Raw genomic sequence first — 20703 nt, 5'->3', positions numbered from 1 at the left:
TCGCTCAATAAATAAAATCTTAAAAAAAAAAAAAAAAAAAGAAAGGAAATGATCACATTGGGCTCTCGCCCTGGGGGAGACTGAGAACTGGCAAGAGTGGGGGGAAGACCCCAAGGGAACAGAGCTGGGGCAGACAGGTTCCCAGAGGGCTTGCCTGTAGGGAGTGCCAGAGAGTGGGCGCTGTCCTGCCATCCCTTTCCCCTCTCCTTACGTGCTCTTACTATGTTTGTAGACCGTCAGGCACTCCTGCAGCTGGGCTGGGCTTCGGGTGGCAAGAATTTCCACGGCCACATCCTCAGCAGAACCTGAGTTCTACAAGAAATTGGGAGGCCACTCTGACACTGGGCCATGTCATTAGGATGGCAGAGAGCAGAGGCCGACCACTTGTCCTTTAAGGGTCATTATGGGCTGTTTAAAGGGGGCCCCTGCCAAGTCGACTCCTCTGGAGTGGGCAAAGGCAAATCAGTCAACCCTCTCCTCCCCTCAGTGGTGTCCTCACTTCCTAGACACCCAGCGAGCCTCCTCTGCTGGTACCTTCAAGGCTGTCCTCAATTCCTGGGCATCGAACTGGGCTGCAGGCTGCAGCAAAGCCATCACAGTCCTCTCGAGGTTGCCAGAGAGTGCTGCCTGCAGGGACTTCAGCAGGTCCTACAATAAAAGGTCCCCATGGCAGAGGAGCGGGCACCATGGGGAGGGCCCTAGATGTGTGGGGAGCTTTGGGAACATCTGGCCGGTTTTTTCCTAAGGCCAGAAGCACCAGCCATCCCCCTCTCAGCTGCTATTGCTGTACTCCAAGTCTTCCAGGGGGCTGCTCACCCCAGTCCACTGCTCCTGGGAAGTCAGCGGCCTCACCTGTTGGGTGCGCTCCTGGAAGGCTCGAGAGATGAGCTGCCTTTGCTCTCTGCTCCTGTTGGTCAGTACGTCCACGATGGAGCCACGGTCCACACCTGAACCAAGGTGAGGGCTGGGTCATCAGCTGGGCGGAACCCAACAGAATCTTTACAGGGCGGGGATCCCCTTCCTCCTTGGACTTGAAGCCTCCAAAGGGTGTTGCAACACCCCCACTTCCATTCAGCCTCAGAAGAAGATGCAGGGCCGCCTGGGTGGCTCAGTCGGTTAAGCTTCCAACTTTTGATTTTGGCTCAGGTCATGATCTCAGGGTGGTGGGTTCTGTGCTCAGCAGGGGTCTGCTGAAGATTCTCTTCCTCTCTCTCTGCCCCTCCCCCCAATGCTCCTGAGCACTTTCTCTCTCTCTCTCAAAAAAAAAAAAAAAAGAATTTAAAAAGAAGAGGGCGCCTGGGTGGCTCAGTTGGTTAAGCGACTGCCTTCGACTCAGGTCATGATCCTGGAGTCCCTGGATCGAGTCCCGCATCGGGCTCCCTGCTTGGCGGGGAGTCTGCTTCTCCCTCTGACCCTCCCCCCTCTCATGTGCTCTCTCTCATTCTCTCTCTCTCAAATAAATAAATAAAATCTTTAAAAAAAAAAAAAAGAAGATGCAAATAAGATGCCAAAATGGCATGTGAACCTGACCCAAAATTAGGTGAAGGTGGTCTGGTGTGGTGGGGGAGAAATGGCTTGGTGATTATAGATTTAGATTAGAATCCCAGCCCTGCCATTATGAGCTGTGTGAACTTGGGCCAGCCTCTTTGTCTCACCAAGCTTGTTTCCTCATCTGTAAAATGGAAATAAGACTTACCTCACAAGGGTGTCCCGAGAATGGTAATGACATACCTACCATGGTACTTGACATACAGGAATTCAGGCATTCCACAAACATTTATTGAACAACGTCACTTCCTCCCTCCTGGCTCCTTCTTGGTCTGCAGACTGTTTTTTTTTTTAAAGATTTTATTTATTTATTTGAGACAGAGAGAATGAGAGAGAGAGCACATGAGAGGGGGGAGGGTCAGAGGGAGAAGCAGACTCCCCGGCGAGCAGGGAGCCCAATGCGGGACTCGATCCCGGGACTCCAGGATCATGACCTGAGCCGAAGGCAGTCGCTTAACCAACTGAGCCACCCAGGCGCCCTGCAGACTGGTTTTTAAAAGATGAATCCCCAGGTGCAGAAGGAAAAGGGCTCACCTTGTCCTGCAATGGCCCTCAGCAGCCTTTGCACATCCTTGTCCACGCTGAAGCTCAAGAAGGTCCTGAGGGTGCCCAGGGTTCCCCAAGCTGCAGTCTGTAAGAGCATGAGGGGTGGGGGGTTGGGGGGAGCATCACAGGTCCACACATGCCTGCCCCAGTGCCTCAGCACGGCCCTTGGCATGGTCTCAGGGCCTGCTCTCCCTTTTCCCATCCTCCATTCCTTCGCCGCCCTGGAGTTGATATAGTAACAACGATTCCAACGACCACAGCCCCTACCTTGCTGGCAAGGCCCAGGTGGCTGAGGATCTCCTGGGTCAGGGATGATCTTGTCTTCCCACTGGCCACAGACATGGTATGACTGGCTGTCCCAGGGAGGGAAAGAGGAGCCAACTGAGGAGAATTTCCTGCCCTTTGGGCCTCTTTATGACCCCCAGACCCTGAGGCCCACCTCCCATGCCCTTTCCCATGTTGCAGAAAAAAAAGAACATCAACCTGCTTGTCAGGTTTGGGAGCCCAAATGGAGGGGTAAGGGGATGACATGGGTACCCTTGGGATCGGTGCTCAGTGGGGAGCACCCATCTTCCCCACCTCTCACCCCTCCTTCAGGAAGCAAGGATTGATCAGGAATGCTGTTAGAATGAGCACCAAACAAACCCTCCCTGACTCCAGGGTGGGTCCCAAGGCTCCCAAACTTTGGTCTCAGGTGGATGACCCCCTTCTGAGATCCATATCCCTTCCTTCTGATGGCCTGGCTAGGTGTTCCTGGGGCGGTGCAGGGGAGGTGAGGCGATGTGGCAGGATTAAGTATGTGGGGTGGGAGATAACAACCTCTAAAACATCTCCCCACCTTCAGCCCCAGCCCAGGAGTAAGCCCCTGCCCCCTGCCCACCAGGCTGTCTACCTGCTGCCTGCCTTTCCTCCTTGGAGTCTCTGGCAGTGATCTTCAGCTCAGCAGGTGTGATCTCGGGGCTGATGTATGTGTTCCTTCGGGTAAATGGGTGCCTAGACAAGGGAGCAAGCACTCACATTAGAAAGAGAAAATTCCAGGGGCGCCTGGGTGGCTCAGTCGTTGAGCGTCTGCCTTCGGCTGGGATCATGGTCCCAGGGTCCTGGGATTGAGCCCTGCGTCGGGCTCCCTGCTCCGCGGGAAGCCTGCTTCTCCCTCTCCCTCTGCTGCTCCCCCTGCTTGTTCTCCCTCTCTCGCTGTGTCTCTCTCTGTCAAATAATAAATAAAGTCTTAAAAGAAAGAAAAAGAAAAAGAAAACTCCTTTCTCCCTCTCCCAAGGGATCCACAAGCTCTCCCTCCTCCTTCCCCCCTGAGGGCCCAGGTCCAGTGCTTACCTGGAGGTGCTGGGGGCGAGTGGCAGTCACAGCCTGGCAACTGCCTGTGTGAGCACCGGCTTCTGCGTGGTTGGCCAGTGTGCCTCCCAGGCCGGGCAGCCAGTCAGATGACCTCTCTAGCAGCCCAGCCCAGCCGTCGCCTGGGCTCTGGCCCCTCCCAAATGTGGGAGAGGACCCGGCCGTACCTGGTCCCACAGGCAAACCCCTCCCTAGCGAGCATCTTTCCTCCCAGGAGCCGGGCCTCAGCCCGCGGAGAGAAAATTCTGCTCAGCCTCTCAGCAGCTCAGCTGGACACAAGAGGCTCGGTGCGTTGCTTCCCCTGTGAGGCCAGGGGGGAACCATAGAAGGCCAGGCTTTAAGTCCAGCTTCTGACCTGGCTCCGCCTCTGGCCCCAGCTCCCTGGGGGGACAGGTCAGACAGGCTCCAGGCTGATTTAGAGGCTGATAGAGAAAAACCTGTTGGGGCACATACCAGCAGGGCACCCCAGCCTGCACCCCAGAGGGGGTCCTAACCCCCAAACTCCCTGACTACTACTACCTTATCAGAGCCAGTCAGCCTGGGTGGGAAGGGCAGGGGAAGAAAGAGCAGGTATTTGAGGGCGGGCACAGATCAGCAGAGTCAAGGGAGAAAAATGCAAAGAGTGTTCCCTGTGGACAGAAGCAGGATGCTCCCAAAAGGCAACAGGGAGATGGGAGAGGCTCCCTGGGTTCCTGTGTGTTCGATTCCTTCTGGTGCCTTTTGGCTGCCAGGACTGTTTTAGCAGTAGTGATGCAACCGCTGCAGCTGGGCTTGGGGCTGCCAGTGCACAGAGCAGCAGGTGAGCGGCCCTGGGAGCCCCGGGGCCCCTAGCAGGTAGTTGCTTGAGCCTCGCAGCCTGGGACCTAGGAGCAGTCTCCTTCCTGCTTTCCTCCAGTCCGGTGGGGGCTGGGCACGGAAGCTGGAGAGCTGTTTCCACTCCTCTGCCCCTCTCCCCGCCAAGGAAGGCCCTCGCCGGTTCTCTTACGCCCCTGAGGAGGGACCTGCCCCTCTTCCACAGAGCAGACCAGGCCTAAGAATGCACGAAGGGAGATTTCCTTGGTGGCAATCACTGCTTCTCACTTTGTCTCCTGTTAAACTGGGAAACATCCACCAATTTTTGCCGTGAGAACGTGGGTTCAAGCCCCAGCTCTGCCACTCGTTCTGTTCTGTAACCTCAGCTAGTCATTTCAGGTCTCTGTGTCTGTTTCTTTACCTGAGAAAAAAATGGGACTATTGGGAGAGACTGAAGTGTGTGGAGGGAGCATCCTGGGCACCTGAGAATAGTCTTCCTGGGAGGACTGAATTAGGTAATATATGTGATGGCATTTGGCAGAGAAAAATGCCTTGTAAAATAAGGCTGGCAGATTGAATGAAAAAAAATACAGGACACCCAGTTAAATTAGAATTTCAGGTAAACGACAAATAATTTGTTGGTATTAAGTCTGAACCAAATATTTCATGGGATATACTTAGGATAACAATCATTTGTTGTTTATCTGAAATTGTGATTTAACTGAGCATCCTGTAATTTACCTGGCAACCTGGAAGATGGGACTCAGTTTCAGCATGGTGATTAAAAGCAAAAATTCTGGAGCCAGACTTCTTGGACTCAGAATTCCAGTCTCCTATGTGACTAGCAATTACCTCAAACTTTCTTTCTTCTCCTTTTTTTTTTTTTTAAATTAATGGCAATTTTTTTTTAAAGATTTTTATTTATTTATTCATTAGAGACACAGAGAGAGAGGCAGAGGGAGAAGCAGGCTCCCAAGGAGCAGGGAGCCCAATGCGGGACTCGATCCCAGGACCCTGAGATCATGACCTTAGCTGAAGGCAGACGCTTAACCATCTGAGCCACCCAGGCGCCCCTTTTCTTCTCCTTTTTTAAAGATTTTATTTATTTATTTGTCAGAGAGAGAGAGAGAGAGAGAACAAGCAGGGGGAGGGGCAGGCAGAGGGAGAAGCAGGTTCCCCACTGAGCGGGGAGTCCAATGTGGGACTCAGATCATGGACCCTGGAATCATGACCTGAGCCAAAGGCAGATGCTTAACCAACTGAGCTGCCCATGCACCCCTACCTCAACCTTTCTGTGCTCAGTTTCCTCATCTTTAAAACAGAGATAATAATAGTGTTTATATTATAAGCTGTTGTGAGAAATAAATTAATACATATAGAGCACCTTATTTTTTTTTAAGATTTTATTTGACAGAGAGAGAGCGCGCATAAGCAGGGGGAGCAGCGGGCAGAGGAAGAGGGAGAAGCTCAGTGGGGAAGGGCAGGGAGCCCGATGTGGGGCTCAAGTCCAGGACCCTGAGATCATGACCTGAGCCAAAAGCAGATGCTTAACCAACTGAGCCACCCAGGTGCCCCTTTATTTATTTATTTATTTAGATTTTTTATTTGTTTTATTTGACAGAGAGAGACACAGAGAGAGAGGGAACACAAGCAGGGGGAGTGGGAGAGGGAGAAGCAGGCTTCCCATGGTGCAGGGAGCCCGATGCGGGGCTCGATCCCAGGATCCTGGGACCATGACCTGAGCGGAAGGCAGACGCTTAACAACTGAGCCACCCAGGCGCCCCTCAGGCGCCCCTTTAGAAGAGTGCTCGCACAGACTAGTATGTCAAAATGTTAACTAATATGTAACAATAAATATTGATACAATGTTATTTTATAAGGAACTGTTATTGTTAACTTGTCTCCCTATGGAGTCCAGTCTTGGCTCTCTTCTGCAAGTTCTATTTTGCCAATCTTCAATCTGGCCACGGGAGGGCATTAGAAGCCACCGAGAGCCGAATGCCCTCTAGTGGCCACTTGAGGCGTCCGAGGCGCTGGCTCCACCCACAGATAACCCAGGGGCTCCCTTCGCACGCTTGTTGGGAAGTGCAGTCTCTGGAGGACATCAGGTTCCTAGGTGGACTTGGCAGGCAGGCATGGTCAGCAGAAGAGCCTCAAGGAGACACCTACTCAAGGGACCTCCCCCTGACCAATGGGACCTCAAGACACTTGCAGGAAACGTCCTAGGCTGGGTTACCCCAATACAGTGTCTTCTCAAGTCCCATGCCTTTGGCCTTCCGTATCCTTCAGAGTCCATTCTGGGCACACATTCCAAGTAGGTTTAGAGGGAAATGAAGGGAGAGGGAGAGGGCTCTTATTTCCCCAGTCCGAACTTCTGTGAGGGATTCCTGGCAGATCAGCAAGGCTGAATCCTGCGTTTGAAGGATGTACGCAGAAGGGCAACCACATGGCAGAAGAGCGGTCCTTGTGGTCCAGGAGCGTGAGGAGGGAGTACGGGAGATGCTCTACTGAAACTTGGTGGAAACTCACTTCTTTTGTCCTGGCGTTTTGTTTTGTTCAACTCCAGGGCCAGATTGAGGTTGTTTTCAAATTTACTAATCACCTTTTACCCCTGTGCTCTAAATTTTAGAATTTCAGAGTTGGAGGGGTTCTTGGAGATGACTGGTCTACTCTTATTACTGACTCAGGAGGCAAAGTGATTTCCCAAGGGCCACGGTGTTGGAACCAGATCCAGGTCTCCTAACTTCTCCTGTGCTTTCTTCATTACTTAGATGAGGGCATAGCTGATTTGGGGTCCGTCTTAGTAGAGTATATAGGGGACAGGCAGTAATATATAGAGCCTCAACTGTTGACTCATGAATTCGGGTTCAACTCCAACCCCATATTGCTTTTCTGCAAAATCTTGCATTGCATGATTTCAGAACACATAGAAATTCCTCCCGGGTATTTCTCTCTTGTTATGAAACTTTTTCTCCCCAAAACTCCTGGCACCTGAATCCCTCTGCTCACATAGTAGCCGTGCTCTACTCCTTTACCCAAATAGGCTTCTGTGTTGCACGAGCCAGCCTGACTTTCCTCAGCTGGGGTCCATGCCTTCTCCTGTCCACGAAGCCTGCTTATACGTAAATCCCAGCTTGAAGGCCTGGTGGTGTCCTCTGCCTCAGGCCACCTCAGCAGCCCATATAGAGGAAGTGAGTCACAGCAAGGCAGGCAGCTTGGGACACTGCAGGCGTGGCTGTGTCTGCCCGGGGGCACTGGGGGATGGGTCAGAAAGGTGGCGATCGAAATCTCCTGGTCCAGCTGCGGCGGGGAGTGGGTGTGTGGCGCAGGTGCAAGCGTCTGTCCTAAGTATGTTGACAGAACTGGTAGCATCATTCTAATGCTGCCTGAGGCCACTTCCCCTTCTCCATCCACCTTCTCTTTTGTCTCTTGGGGGAGGGGTACACCCTCTTATCTTTATTTCTCAGGCCTTGGCTATCCAACTTCTGCCCCCAAACTTCCCCTGCCCACTGCTATCTTAAAAAAAGTTAAACGGTCTTCAGTCCTCTAAGGAATCCTTTAAAAAGTCTTGCGGGGACCTTGGAGAAACCTGGCATCTAGGAAAACTGCTTGAGAAAAGGGCTCAGAAGCCAAAGGAAAGGAACCAAATAGTACAGAGGCGTGAGGAGTTAGAGAGGGACCCGAAGGTTAGCTGGAGCCCGAAGTAGAGACACTGAACCCTTCTGGAAAAGGGTGTGTGGGTATGTAGCAGAGAGGAGTCTGGGGAGAACTCTCAAGAAAGGTAGAGGGAACTTTGGATTGGAAGGCAGAGGGAGAGGGTTACAGAGAGGTAAAAAGATGTAAGCAGTGCTAATCAGGGAGGAATTCAGCCCGGGGCAAAGTAAAACAGGGCTGGAGGGCTTGTTGGGAACTGTAAAATCAGGCAGGTCAGTCTAAAAGAGGCAGAAGAGTCCCCTGGGGGCTGGTCTGGGGGGAGATGGGCCAGGGGTTGGGCCAATAATTCTCATTTCTCCACTGGTAGGAATGAATGGGCTGAGGGTCCTGCGGCAGAGAGCAAATGAACAAATAGCTTGAAAATCAGTCGGCTTCTGCTTCTCTACCTCTCCGGAAAGAGCCTTAGGTGAGGGCCAAGCTCTCAACTGGAATAGGTGGGGAGGTCACTCTCCTTCCTAAGAGAGCTATCAAAACACCTGAACTTGACTAGATAAACCATGAAAGAAGCTACTGTCAGAGGTTCTAACCGTGACAAGTCAAAAACACCGTTTCATCGAGGTAAAAAACGAACTTACCTCTACGTGGAGTAAGCTCTAGCTCTCTTTCTAAACAAACCTTCAAACACATCCTAGCCACATTCTGTCCATGCTAGGAGTCGAGGTCAGTTTTCTAGGATAAACATGTCGCATCTTCCCGAAACGTCAATTTTACCAGACTAAGGGAAAGGCATCTTAGAAATATGAGTTAGAAGAGGGAAAAAGTGTAGATGGCACTCAAATACATTCTACAAAACAAAAGTTGGGGGTTGGCTCTTTCAGAGTATCTACTACAGCGGGGTATGTGTGCCACCGGGGGTAGGTTTTACAACACCCGAGTGGAAACGTGGGTTTTGTGGCGGGGATGCAGTGGGGGATCTCGCAGGGGCCGCAGGCTCTGCGCAGGGAAGGGCAATGGAATCACGAGGGTCCGCTGCCTGGGCCGGCCCGGAGAGGCGCTCGGCCTGGCCGCACCGCACTCGGAAGGGACTCCCCCAGGCTTCGCTCGCCCGAAGCCGGGGCGCTCTCCTCCCTCCGCCGCTCAGTGGGTATAGAGCTGGGAAGTGTGGCAATCGGTCGGGCCGGGGGAACCGGGGGCCGCAGCAGGGCTGAAGTCGCCAACCGCAGTTGGGGGCGGGCGGGTGGGGCAGGCGCTCTGCCGCTGCTGGCCCGGGATCCCCGGGCATCTCGCGGGTCTGTCCCCGAGGGCCACGGAGAGCCCGGAGTGGCCGCCGGGCCCGCACACAGCCTTCCCTCCTCGGGGGGTTCTCCCGGTGCTGAGATTACAGTGGGCGCGGCCGCGGGGCTGGCCCGCGAGGGCGCGGGTCCCAGGGCCGGGAAAGGGGCGGCGGCAGCGAGCGGGGGCTGGGCGAGGCCGCCCCGCGCACAGGCCTGGGCCCCGCTGTCCTCCCTCCTCTGTCCTGCCGTCGCCGGGCCGCAGGCCCACGCCCAGTTTCCCGGTTCCTGGGCCGCTCGCGGCCTTGCTCTCCCGGGCTGGGCTCGGACGCGGCTCGGCTGGGCTCGGCGGGCGGAGGAGGAAGGAGGGAGGGAGCGGGCGGGCGGGCGGGCGGAAGGGGGAGGAGAGGAGCGAGCCGAGCCAGTCCGGAGAGGGGGGGCGCCGGAGCGCGGACGCCAGGAGAGACGGAGCAGCGGCTCCCGGCCGGGCCAGCTCCGCGACGCCGCGGCCGCCGAGTGAGTCGGGACCCCAGCTTGGGAGCCGCGGGCGCTGCGCGCAGGGGTGGGGCGGGGAGCGGCCGCGGAAAAGTTGGGAGAAGTGGGGGCCGCTCCGCCGCGGCTCCGCCGAGAGGGCCCCCGCTGCGGAGGCAGCAGGGGGCGACAAGGACAGAGGGCCCAGGGCACGGGCTCTGGGCGGTCGGGCGGGGGGCGGCAGCCGCGGGCTCGGGGGCCTGTGCCCGGCGCGCTCATGGCGGCGGGCCTGGGGGAGGGCGGGCCGGAGCGCCTCGCGGGAGCGGCCGGGTCCCCAGCGCCGCCCGAGGGCAGGCTGGCCGGGCGCCTCGGCGTGGTGGGGCGCGCCGCCCCGAGCCGGGAGAGGCAAGCCCTCCTGGCAACAGGTAGGGGCTGGGAGGGAGGGCCCGAGCCACAGGCGCCCCCTTTGTTGGGGAGAAGAGCTTGGTGACCATTTGCGCGAGAGCCCCAGCCTGCAGCGGGCCCGCGGCGTCGCTCCTGGCCTGCACCGGTCCAGTGGCTGGAGTGGAAGGGCGGAGAGGGTCCTGCTGCTTTTTGTTCGCACCGGCCCCCAGTGCCCGCTGCGGGAGCGGGGTCAGAGCGTCCATGTGCTTAACGGGAAACAGGAAGGAGTGGCTCTGAGTGTCTGCCCCGGCCCCCCAAGGCTAAGGCTCCTATACCGTTATGGGGTGTGTGTGGCTGGGCTGGGGAGGGGGAAGCTGCTGGTGAAACTGGTTTTCGGGGCCACGGCTTGTTAATTACCGGCCTGGAGGCTCTCTGGCAAGTAGGTTAATTGCAGGTGTGTGGCGCTAATATTTGGCCTCAGCTTGGGGGTTTCTCTCTCTCCCCAAGCCAGGCTCCTGGCATCAAAACCTGGGCTTGATTCCCTGAGTTGCTAGACCCAGTACTCAGGGGGCTTTTGAGGATCCTGAGGAACGGAGTGAGCCCCTCTTCACAGAGACGCGAACCTGGGAAGGCCTCCAGCAGGCAATCCCTCCCACATCTGTGTTGGAGGGGGTTGCTGCCCCGTACCAAAGTCCAGGTGACGGGGGCCAAATGTGGGTGGCTGACTGCACTTGTGATGGGCTCCTAGGGATAAGGACTTGTCTGCAGCCTTGTCCCTCTGGGCCTGGCCGGAATCATAAAGTGACCTGCACAGATTCTCTGTTCCAAAGAGAGAGAGTTCCTTGTCTCCCTTGGTACCCCAAGGCCCAGTCCCTTCACTGGGGCCTCTGGCCAGCTTTCCCCCTGGAGGCAGGGCCTCCTCTCTCCCCTGTCACTGGCCAGGAGCCTGGCACCCTGCGGGTCCTTTACTGTGCTCGTCAGCGCTGCGCCCGCCCGCCCCCCCCCCCCCCCGCGCCTCTTTAACCTGCCGGCCTCCCCCTGCCCCTGGAGGCTCTAGTCACATGCAGTATTTGGGTGTGTTGGGGCCTCTAGTGGGGCGGCCCAGACAAGCTAAATTTGGGGACCTACCCTGCCTTCTGGAGCAATGACACACCTCCTGTTGGCTTCATCCATGCTGCAGCCTTCGAGTTCCTAACACGCTGTTGCTAAAAGAAAGTTTTCAACAAGACTTACTCGAATCCTCCCACTTTTTTTGTAGTCCCTCAGGCTTCAGTGGCAGCTGGGAGCCTGTGGGACCCTGTGTTTGTCAGTCTCTCCTCCTCTGCTGATCCTATTTTGCTCAATTATTTCTTCAAGCTCTGAGAGCCAGCGGGACTGTTTTCACATTGAGTCTTTGAGATCCCTGCCTCATGGACTCAAACCTCTGCCCTCTCAGCATTCTGGGTTTACAGGCCCCCATGGGGCCCCTCCGCCCCCTTTACATCCATCTCTGAGGGTTTGGGAGGGGTCAGTCAGAGATGGGGCAAGGGCTGGGGGCTGGGCAGAGCCCTCTTCAAGTTCCTGGTAATCCAGTGCCCGTGAAATCCCTGCTCTGCCAGCCCCTCAGAGTGGCGTCTGTGTCTCTGAGGCAGGTGTGTCTGTGTGAGAGGGACAGACAGACACACACACTCTGTTGTCTCTTCATGTGTGCGGTGAGTAAATTCTGTGAGTGGGAGAATATCTGTAGGTGTGATTTCTCCCTCAGACAATCAAATATCTACCCTGAGGGCCAACTGGCCAGAAGAGCAGGGTTGTCTCCCTATACCGAGTCCACGTCCCTGTCTTCTTGCCCCAGCCTCTTGTTTATGGGATCCCATGCTTGGCTTGGCGCTCTGGTGCCAAGAAGCTAGCATCCCTGCCTCGGAGCAGACCTGTTGGTTCTGAGCGGGTGTGTAAGCGAGGCTGCTGGGAGCCCCTGTTGTCCTCCCCACCCTGCCCCCCATGTTGAGTCAGAAGCCCTGACCCTGCTGAATCTGGTGCCTCTCCCTGCTGGGCTAGGCTCTGGGGGTGGGGAGGGGGCAGGGACGGGGTAGCTTTACTCTGCTAATGGAAGTACTGGGCAGCAAGGGAAGGCTGTGGTCACAGAAAGCCTGCTACCCAGGTGTGAGAGAGCCCCCATTAATCTGCATTTCACCACGTTCTCTGGCTCTCCCTGCTTGGGATGGGAAGGGGATAGGTGTCATCTTGTCTTGGGGTTGAGATAATTGCACTATCCTGGTGCTTGCCCTTGACCACTCTCTGGCCTTTTTTCTGCTTACTTCTCCAGCTCCTCACCTTCTTTGTAGGTATAGACTGGCAGAAGACAATCCTGGGCCCCAGGAGTCAGGGAGAGGGGCCCCACTCACACCCTCTGGGACCCCAGCCAGCCCTCTGAATCTTTAATCCTCCAAATGTCCCTGACAGAGAAACTTCCTGCCAGTTTCCACTGACCAGGGTGGGGATGGGGCCCGATACCCAGGCCTGTCTGTACTTTTGGCTTTAGATCTCAGTGGAGGACAAGGTGGGCTCTAAGAGACATGGAAGTCAGGGGATGTGTCAGTCATTTCCCCCCACCTCCAATCTAGCTAAGCTAAAAAGGTGGGAAGGAGGATCCAGAGGCATGCTAGCACATCTAGGTATTCTGCCTTTTCCTTCTCTACTCAATTTTCTCTGTGAAAAAAGTGTGTTTGCACATGGTTGTGTGGGAGAAGTTCCACTGTGGAGAATTATGTTTAATTTTGTTCAGTTCCAAAGGCTTCCATCTCTTTAACTAATTAAATATTTATTCTGGCTAAGGTAGAGGGGAAGGGGCACTGCCCTCGGGAGCTGAGGCCTGGAGAGTGTGTGTGTGTGTGTGTGTGTGTATGAGTGTGTATGAAGTGTTCCTGGGCGAAGGTGGAGCTGAAGCTCCTTGATTGTCAGTGCTGACCCCTGACTTCATCTGAGAGCAGTGACCAGCAGTGGGGACAAGAGGGTAAAGTCCTCGAGCTGGAATACTGACCCGTGACAGGCCGAGAGGGATTTCTGAGAGGGATTTCGCAAGTGCTTGTGTGGTGGGTGTGGGCGGAGCCGGGGGAAGAGCCGGCGGAGCACCAGCCCCGCTCGGCCCAGATCTGATCAGCCTTCAGCCAGGGGCACCGCGCTCTGTGGTGCGCGGTGGACAACAGTCTCCCACTCTCTTCCCTCCGGGAGGGAGGAGACCACCTTCCTTCTGCGTCAGCTTTTAGTTCTAAGTCAGCCTGAATACCAGCACCCACCCCCCCCGCCCTCCTGACAGGATGAGGGCTGGGGGCCCAGAAACTTCTGCCCTTGTTGTCCCGCTGGTCTTCACTGCCGAGTCCCAGGACTGCCAGGCATTCTGTTGGTCCTGGCATCACTGACTCCGTGGGACCATCTTGCTGCTGTGCTCTCAGCTCCCGAGGGCTCTAGAGGACACCTCTCAGGAGGTCTGTACCCTCCCTCATTCCAGTATCCAAGTGGCCGGTGGTTGGTCACTACCTCCCTGTGGAAGGAAAGGGGGAGGCGGGGTGGGGGGATGGGGAAGCAACAGTTTTTCCCTGAGCTGAGAGTCTTTGTGATGGGTGTTCCCCTGCAGACTAGTTACTATTTTCTGGATGAGCCTTAAGAAATAGCTCCTAGTTCCACCAGATGCCTTGGGTCTTCTGTCTCCATTGTCTGGCCCCCAATCCCAAATTCTTTGCAGCCTTGCCTTCACTTTGTTTCTGAAAAGACGCTTCAGATAGTTCTTCTGCCTTATGTGCAGGGATTGGATGGCTCGGCATGGGGTGTTAATCTCCTGTGGAATAGTTTGATGTTTACTGATTGTCCTGGAGCTCGCCATCCTTTAGGGACATAATTTTGCTTTACTCTGGCCTCTTAATTTTCCCTAGGGACCTGCTGTCCAGATGGGTTGTAGGGAAGGAGGAGGTAGGGTTTGCCTAAGCCCTGCAATCTGTTTTTGGGCTTCCTTGGCACAGAAGCCTCCAGCTGTGGGTTGGCTTGAGGGATGGAGGGGCTAGCTGGAGAGTGGGGGTGGGGGCAAGAGAAGGTGCCTCCCACTTTACTCAGATTGTTGGTTATAACTCCTAGGGCCAGATCCTGCCTGTCCTCCATGCGGGGGTAGCAAAATGACGGGGAGACCCCAAGATTCTTAGTTCTAGAGAACTGGGACTCCTGGGGGTCATCAGCATCTTCAGTTGTGGTAAATGGTGAATGTTAGAACTGGAAAGCCACCATATTACAGACAAGGAAACTGGTTTGTCCAAGGCCATGTGGCCAGGACCAGACTCCAGGGCTTGCGTCTCTGTCCCCTGCTCCTTTGTTATACCACGGAAACTTTCATCTTTCTCTTCCCCCATAGCTGCCCCCTGTGATCCCCTCTGCCTTCCCCCCTCCTCACTCAGGATGCTCCAGACCTTGTATGACTACTTCTGGTGGGAACGGCTGTGGCTGCCTGTGAACTTAACTTGGGCTGATCTAGAAGACCGGGATGGACGTGTATATGCCAAAGCCTCAGACCTCTACATCACACTACCCCTGGCCTTGCTCTTCCTCATCGTTCGATACTTCTTTGAGCTGTGAGCATACCAACCTTCCCCCATGCCTTCCCTGGCCGCCAGCCACAGTTTCTTGCACTTAAGTTTGTCTCTTGCTGTTTAATTGGTCCCGGACCCTGCTCTTCTGGCCACCCAGATCCCTGCCTACTATGTGCCCCCCCACTGAACGCAGCTTTGTCTTCCTGAGGGCTCAGCACCCCCAGGCCCTTTCCTTCAATGGTCATTTGTTCTCCCTCTCCACCCCGCCTGGTCACTAGTGAACACAGGCAGCTTTGTCAGCTTTGGGCAGCCCAAGGAGGCCATAGAGGGGGTTGCCGGGAAACTGAGGCCCAGGATAAAGTTGCCTGAGCTTGCAGTTCTTTCCCCTGCCAGCTAGGGGCTACCAAGAGACGGAGGTGCTTTAAAGAGACAGACCCTTCTCACTCCTGTCCCTTCCTCAGTTATGTGGCTACACCACTGGCCGCCCTTCTGAATGTAAAGGAGAAAACTCGGCTGCGGGCACCACCCAACCCCACCTTGGAGCATTTCTACCTGACCAGTGGCAAGCAGCCCAAACAGGTGTGCGCCGCAGGCCCTGCTCTGGGATCACTGAGTGCGCCCTGGGGAGGGCGCAGGTTGCAAGGCCAGCCCTGGTGGGTGAAGAGATGAGAGGGCAGTGTGGTGCTGACCTAGGTTCTTGCCGGGAGGTGGTGGCGGGGAGGATGGGGGCGCTGAACGTAACGGGCTTCTTCACCACACCCAGGCAGAGGTAGAGCTCTTGTTGCGGCAGAGTGGGCTCTCTGGCCGCCAGGTGGAGCGCTGGTTCCGCCGCCGCCGAAACCAGGACCGGCCCAGTCTCCTCAAGAAGTTCCGAGAAGCCAGGTAGGGGAGGTTGGGGCCAGAGGAGCTGTGTGGCAGAGGAAGGTCTGATGTCTTGCTGGGAGGGGTGGGCCATGGCTATATGCAGGGAGAGGTTGTGCCTAGGTGAGGAGGTGAATTTGGTTATTAATGATATATTTTTTTTTTTTAGATTTTATTTATTTGACAGAGAGAGAGATAGTGAGAGCAGGAACACAAGCAGCGGGAGTGGGAGAGGGAGAAGCAGGCTTCCCGCGGAGCAGGGAGCCCGATGCGGGGCTCGATCCCAGCACCCTGGGATCATGAACTGAGCCGAAGGCAGACACTTAACCGACTGAGCCACCCAGGCACCCCGATTAATGATATTGAGAGGGAAGATATCTGGGGGTACTTGGCAATGGTTGGAGGGCTGTGCCCCTCTCCCAGCCACTCTCCTCGCCCTTTCCGCTTCCTCTTCCAGCTGGAGATTCACCTTTTACCTGATCGCTTTCATTGCTGGCATGGCCGTCATTGTGGACGTGAGTGGGGGTTCCTGGGAGTTGGGAGTAGGTTCTCTGTCAAGGTGGTGTGAGGCCATAGAACGTGGGTCTCTCCTCTCTTAACCTCTCACCGTCTCTCTACAGAAACCCTGGTTCTATGACATGAAGAAGGTTTGGGAGGGATATCCCATACAGGTATGAGATGGGGTCCTGACTCCTTATCTGGGGTGATTTAAGAGGATCAAGGTAGGGCAGGACCAGGACATGTACACCCTTATGAAGAGATGGTCTCTGGAACATGTGGCAGAAGGCACTGGAGTCATGGTGCTAAACAACCCCGGGGTAGAAGGGCTGGGTTGGACAGTGAGACCTTTGGGTCCTGTTGTTCGAGGTACCTTACCTTTCCCTTTCTCTCCTTTCTTCCACCCAGAGTACCATCCCTTCCCAGTATTGGTACTACATGATTGAACTTTCTTTCTACTGGTCCCTGCTCTTCAGCATTGCCTCTGATGTCAAGCGAAAGGTGGGTCAGGGAGCTGTGCCATTAAGCCTAGAAGCCGAAACAAAGCCCTGGACGGAGAGCCTTCCCCTTTGATTTCTGAGTATTTGGATGGAGCTGTGGGTTAAGGGGAACTAAGTGGAAGGGGGAGGAAGTAGGATTAGAGTGGGGGCTGGGGAACAGGAAAAAGTCCCCTGGAGTCTGCATCTTTTCTGCAGGATTTCAAGGAACAGATCATCCACCACGTGGCTACCATCATCCTCATCAGCTTCTCCTGGTTTGCCAATTACATCCGAGCAGGGACGCTGATCATGGCTCTGCATGACTCTTCCGACTACTTGCTAGAGGTCAGGCTTCCCCGGGCATTTCTTCAAACCTAGAGACTCCGGTGCAGGTTCTCCTGTCCCTCTCCTATTTTGGGGGGTGGTGGTGGTGGGGGTTGACATTCCTGGGACCAAGGAGGTGGGGGCACAGAGCCAGCGTATATATGAATGTATGTGGGAGAGTCAGGAGCCTGTGATGATGGACGGGGGCCATCTGTGCAGTCAGCCAAGATGTTTAACTATGCGGGATGGAAAAACACCTGCAACAACATCTTCATCGTCTTCGCCATTGTCTTCATCATCACCCGACTGGTCATCCTGCCCTTCTGGTGAGTAAGCCAGACTATACTCCTGTCCTCAAGGAATCAGGAGTCTTGCCTCTCTCCGCCTCATTTATCTGTCCTTACCCCAACCACCACCTTCGTGTGTTTACAATCCCGTCTGTCCTTTCCCGTTGCAGGATCTTGCACTGCACTGTGGTCTACCCACTGGAGCTCTATCCTGCCTTCTTCGGCTACTACTTCTTCAATTCCATGATGGGAGTGCTACAGCTGCTGCATATCTTCTGGGCCTACCTCATTCTGCGCATGGCCCACAAGTTCATAACTGGAAAGGTGAATGATCTGTAGGCCCTACTACCCTCAACTCCAGAAACAGCCCAACCTCCCCGCCCCGTCGGCAAGCATCCTGCCAAGCACTACTGTGGCGCCCTGGGTGCAGCAGGACAAGCCTGCTGAGAGAGGCATTCCGTAAGCGTTTGAGGACAGCATGTAACCCTTCTTTTCCCTCTCCACAGCTGGTAGAAGATGAACGCAGCGACCGGGAAGAAACGGAGAGCTCAGAGGGGGAGGAGGCTGTAGCTGGGGGAGGGGCAAAGAGCCGACCCCTAGCCAACGGCCACCCCGTCCTCAGGAACAACCATCATAAGAATGACTGAACCATTGTCCCTGCTGCCCCTCAGATTAATGCGTAAAGCCAAGGAACTAGGCTGGCCTCCCCAGAGGACCACTTTAAGCCCTGGGGAGAAAGCAGAAAGCAAGGAGAGAGTTCCTGTGTCCCAACCCCCTGCTTGTCACCCAGTTGCCTTTAACCAAACTAACCAGCCTATCCCCAGGTAGAGGGGACGTTGGTGTATCCTTTGCCAGAGGGGGGGATGGACTTATTTTCCTCTCTGTTTTCTAGGTTGTCCTTTCTATTGCTTTTGAGGCCCTGCCTCAGCTCTGGGGGTGGCAATTACAACTCACATTCCTTATTCTTCAGAATTTGGCCCTAGATGTTTGCTTTAGACTCCCTGACCTCCAGAGCCAGGGTCGTGCCTTACTGTCCCATCTGTGGGCCTCATTCTGCCAAAGATGGACCAAGGCTCACCTTTCTAGGTTCCCTAACTTGGGCCAGAAACCAAAGCTGAGCTTTTTTTCCCTCCTGAGACACAAATGAATTGAGTGTAGGAGGGTACATAAGACCCTTACCCTACCTCTGCCAAAAAAGTGTGTGTGTTGGGGGCCCATACTGGGACTGCTTGGATGGTCTACGTGTTATTTCTCTGCCAGCTCTCTGTCATCACAGGTCTAAGATCTTACTGCCTCCTTCCTCTGGCCTCATCCCCTAGGCTAGCTGGTTTGGAATAGAATGGCAATTAGTTCTTATTTTTATTTATTAAACATTTGGTGTTTTGGTTTTAAAGCCAGAATTACAGCTAGCACCTGGCATTTCAGCAGAGGGACCACTTCAGACCAAAATGTACTGTTAATGGTTTTTTTTTTTAATTAAAATATATTAAAGATTAAGTAAAACATGGTAATAAGTGTCTGAGACTAGTAGGAACTGAGAAGGGAGATCAACTAAATAAACTAAGGTAGTCTTCCTCATGGTTATGTAACGTTTCCTTTTTAAAATTTTACATGGCAAATAACAAAAAGCAAAAGTAGATATGAGATTAATGACAGCTGCCCCTTGGGAAGGACTGGGGGTGGAAATAGCTCTGTCACCGAAAGATCCAGAACTGGGAGAATGGGGGCTGAGGAAGATAAATCAAATCACAATCTTCGTCTTAACATCTTGTTAAAAGACATTCAAGAAACCATACAAATCAAGGATAGTGAATACACAGCCCTCATTCCAGGAATGAAGTCTGTCAGAAGCATGAACACTTGAACAAACATAGGCTGGGAGGGAGGAGTAACAGGAGGACTGAGGGAGATCAGGTCCAGGTCGGCGTGGTGACCTCCCCCTACCCCCGGCGCTTCAGGAGGTGGAGGAGGGACCTTGCCTGCTAGCACCACATTGGAAGGGATCTCCTGATCCAGAGCTCCCATTTCTATCTACCAGGAGCTGGGGGAAGAGCTAGACGGGAGACGTGGGGATCAGAGTTGAACAGTCAGGAAGACCCAGTTCCTGAGGAAAGGACGGTTCGGGAAGGGTTCGGAAAGTTGAGAAGAAGGCTGTCCACTAAAGAAGACGCCCTCTGCACTCGATGGCCCCGCAGCAGCAGAGCAGTTCCTTGCCTTCCACACTGCCCACCTCGTAGTTGTAGTCCCACGTGAGCTCTGTGCCAGCCCGGATCCTCCTGGGCAGGAAGACAGGGGAGGGGGCGGCGAAGGAAGCACGTCACCACGTGCGAGCGGAGTTGGAGCACCAGGTGGGGGGCTGCCCCTCCTCAACCCTGGGCTGCGGCTCTTACCCAACCAACCCCCTCCCTGACCCCTTCTTACTTGCTGGCAAAGAAGGCCACCCAGGGGAAGCGAAGATCGTGAGTGTCCACGAAGACATTCTGGACAAACAAGTTGGGGCTGCAGCTATGCTGTGGGTTTAAGGACAGGACCCATAAGAACCGAGAAAACCACCCAGCTTTGTGGGGTGAGCGTGAGTTGGACAAAAAAATGCCATTTGATCCTCCCCATCATAGCAGGGAAGTTCTGAAAGAAAGCTACCTCTTTAAGATCCTAAAGATCGAGAATTTCTAACAAGTAAAGGTAGGTGTATATAGTTGTGTTAAAAAGAACCAGACATTTGAGAACAGTGGGATAATCCAGCATCTAGAAGGGAGAGAGAGGGGTCTCACATTGAGGTAGCGGCCCAGGTTGCCTTCGAGCTTGGCATCAATGATATAGCAAGACTCTTCCCCATCATAGAACTGGCGTGTGTTCTTGCGAACAGGTGCACTCTCCCCCTTTTCCACGGATGCCATGTTGGTTGATTTAATGGCAATCCCATGGGTTGATTTAAGAGCAAAGCCTCGGGTTGATTTTACTGCCACCTGGCGTTTTGTTGGACCTGGACAGGAAGGAGAACAGGGTTAGGCCCCATCCCACCTCACGACTGGACCTTCGACCCCCATTTCCATCCCACTCATTGCACTGCAGGAATACTGATGAGCTGTGACCCTGAAAGCAAAGACCCTAATTGGCAGTTTTTTCAAGCAGGATTAGAGCTGCTGGGTAAAGGAGCTGAGGGAAGAGAGTAGGGAAGTGAAAAGGAGAGAGGAAGGGGATGTGTTGAACAACATTAACAGCTGAGCTGGGAATCAGAGAATCCTCCCAGACATGCGTCAACTCTTAAGATCTGAATGTTTTCCCACTTCTTTAGCTTCCTTAGAAAAGCCCCTATCCCAACTGTCCTACCATCCCTTCCTACTACCCCCAACATTCTTCCAGACTACCAGACATGTTCTTCTTGTCCTCAAAGTCATCTGCCTCAGAGCCAGAGGAGATGGTCTGGATATCATCGCTATCCACTGCTGTGGCTGAAGTCTGACCAGTGGTGGGCTTCCGGCTGGTCCCACTTTCCCCCTCGCTTTCTGTGCTGCTGGACAATGTTAGGACATCCTGGGAAACAGAAGGGTGAGAAGAAAGAAGAGTAAATGGAGAGGACCCATTCAAGTTCTTGCTCTTTCTACAGTTAGACAGGAAGAAGCTAAGACTACAGCAAGAGAAAGATTAGATGCTGGCTGAAGGAAAAGGAGGCAGGAAGCCAAAG

General features: G+C 54.5%; 3 protein-coding genes across 9 annotated transcripts in view; 1 reads left to right on the top strand and 2 right to left on the bottom strand.

The window, feature by feature from the left end:
* ANXA9 (annexin A9) overlaps window positions 1–3752 on the bottom strand; it is a 10115-nt gene extending 6363 nt beyond the window's left edge. The window contains exons 1-7 of the mRNA XM_006728343.3: window positions 3427–3752; window positions 2987–3087; window positions 2362–2447; window positions 2083–2179; window positions 853–947; window positions 535–648; window positions 222–312 (exon numbers count right to left, since the gene is read on the bottom strand). Of these exons, the coding sequence (XP_006728406.1) occupies window positions 222–312; window positions 535–648; window positions 853–947; window positions 2083–2179; window positions 2362–2436 (472 nt within the window). The 5' untranslated portion in view covers window positions 2437–2447; window positions 2987–3087; window positions 3427–3752. The remainder of the gene's footprint in view (window positions 1–221; window positions 313–534; window positions 649–852; window positions 948–2082; window positions 2180–2361; window positions 2448–2986; window positions 3088–3426) is intronic.
* Window positions 3753–9518: 5766 nt separating this feature from the next.
* Window positions 9519–18596, top strand: CERS2 (ceramide synthase 2). Of its 2 annotated transcripts, none has more exons than XM_081815936.1 (11): window positions 9519–9677; window positions 14438–14611; window positions 15031–15148; window positions 15333–15451; window positions 15888–15945; window positions 16051–16101; window positions 16337–16429; window positions 16624–16752; window positions 16951–17057; window positions 17189–17342; window positions 17525–18596. In XM_081815936.1, the coding sequence occupies exons 2-11, from the start codon at window positions 14439–14441 to the stop codon at window positions 17663–17665; spliced, it is 1143 nt and encodes a 380-aa protein (XP_081672062.1). In that variant the 5' UTR covers window positions 9519–9677; window position 14438; the 3' UTR covers window positions 17666–18596. The 2 variants fall into 2 exon arrangements, with proteins under 2 accessions (XP_081672062.1, XP_081672063.1); XM_081815937.1 differs by lacking the exon at window positions 9519–9677 and adding an exon at window positions 10553–10713.
* SETDB1 (SET domain bifurcated histone lysine methyltransferase 1) overlaps window positions 18437–20703 on the bottom strand; it is a 35702-nt gene continuing 33435 nt past the window's right edge. For 5 of the 6 annotated variants that reach the window (XM_081815895.1, XM_081815894.1, XM_081815896.1 and 2 more), the window contains 4 exons: window positions 20387–20552; window positions 19790–20001; window positions 19440–19528; window positions 18437–19294 (listed from right to left, as the gene is read on the bottom strand). In XM_081815895.1, the coding sequence (XP_081672021.1) occupies window positions 19177–19294; window positions 19440–19528; window positions 19790–20001; window positions 20387–20552 (585 nt within the window). In that variant the 3' untranslated portion in view covers window positions 18437–19176. Of the gene's footprint in view, window positions 19295–19439; window positions 19529–19789; window positions 20002–20386; window positions 20553–20703 lie in introns of those variants that run through there. The other variant, XM_081815897.1, reaches the window with a different exon arrangement.

This window comes from Leptonychotes weddellii, chromosome 4, assembly GCF_054177405.1.
Source record: "Leptonychotes weddellii isolate Sample4059 chromosome 4, ASM5417740v2, whole genome shotgun sequence".
Taxonomy (NCBI): Eukaryota; Metazoa; Chordata; class Mammalia; order Carnivora; family Phocidae; genus Leptonychotes; species Leptonychotes weddellii.
Note: the sequence above shows the minus strand (reverse complement) of the source record. Positions and strands in the feature narration are given on the sequence as shown.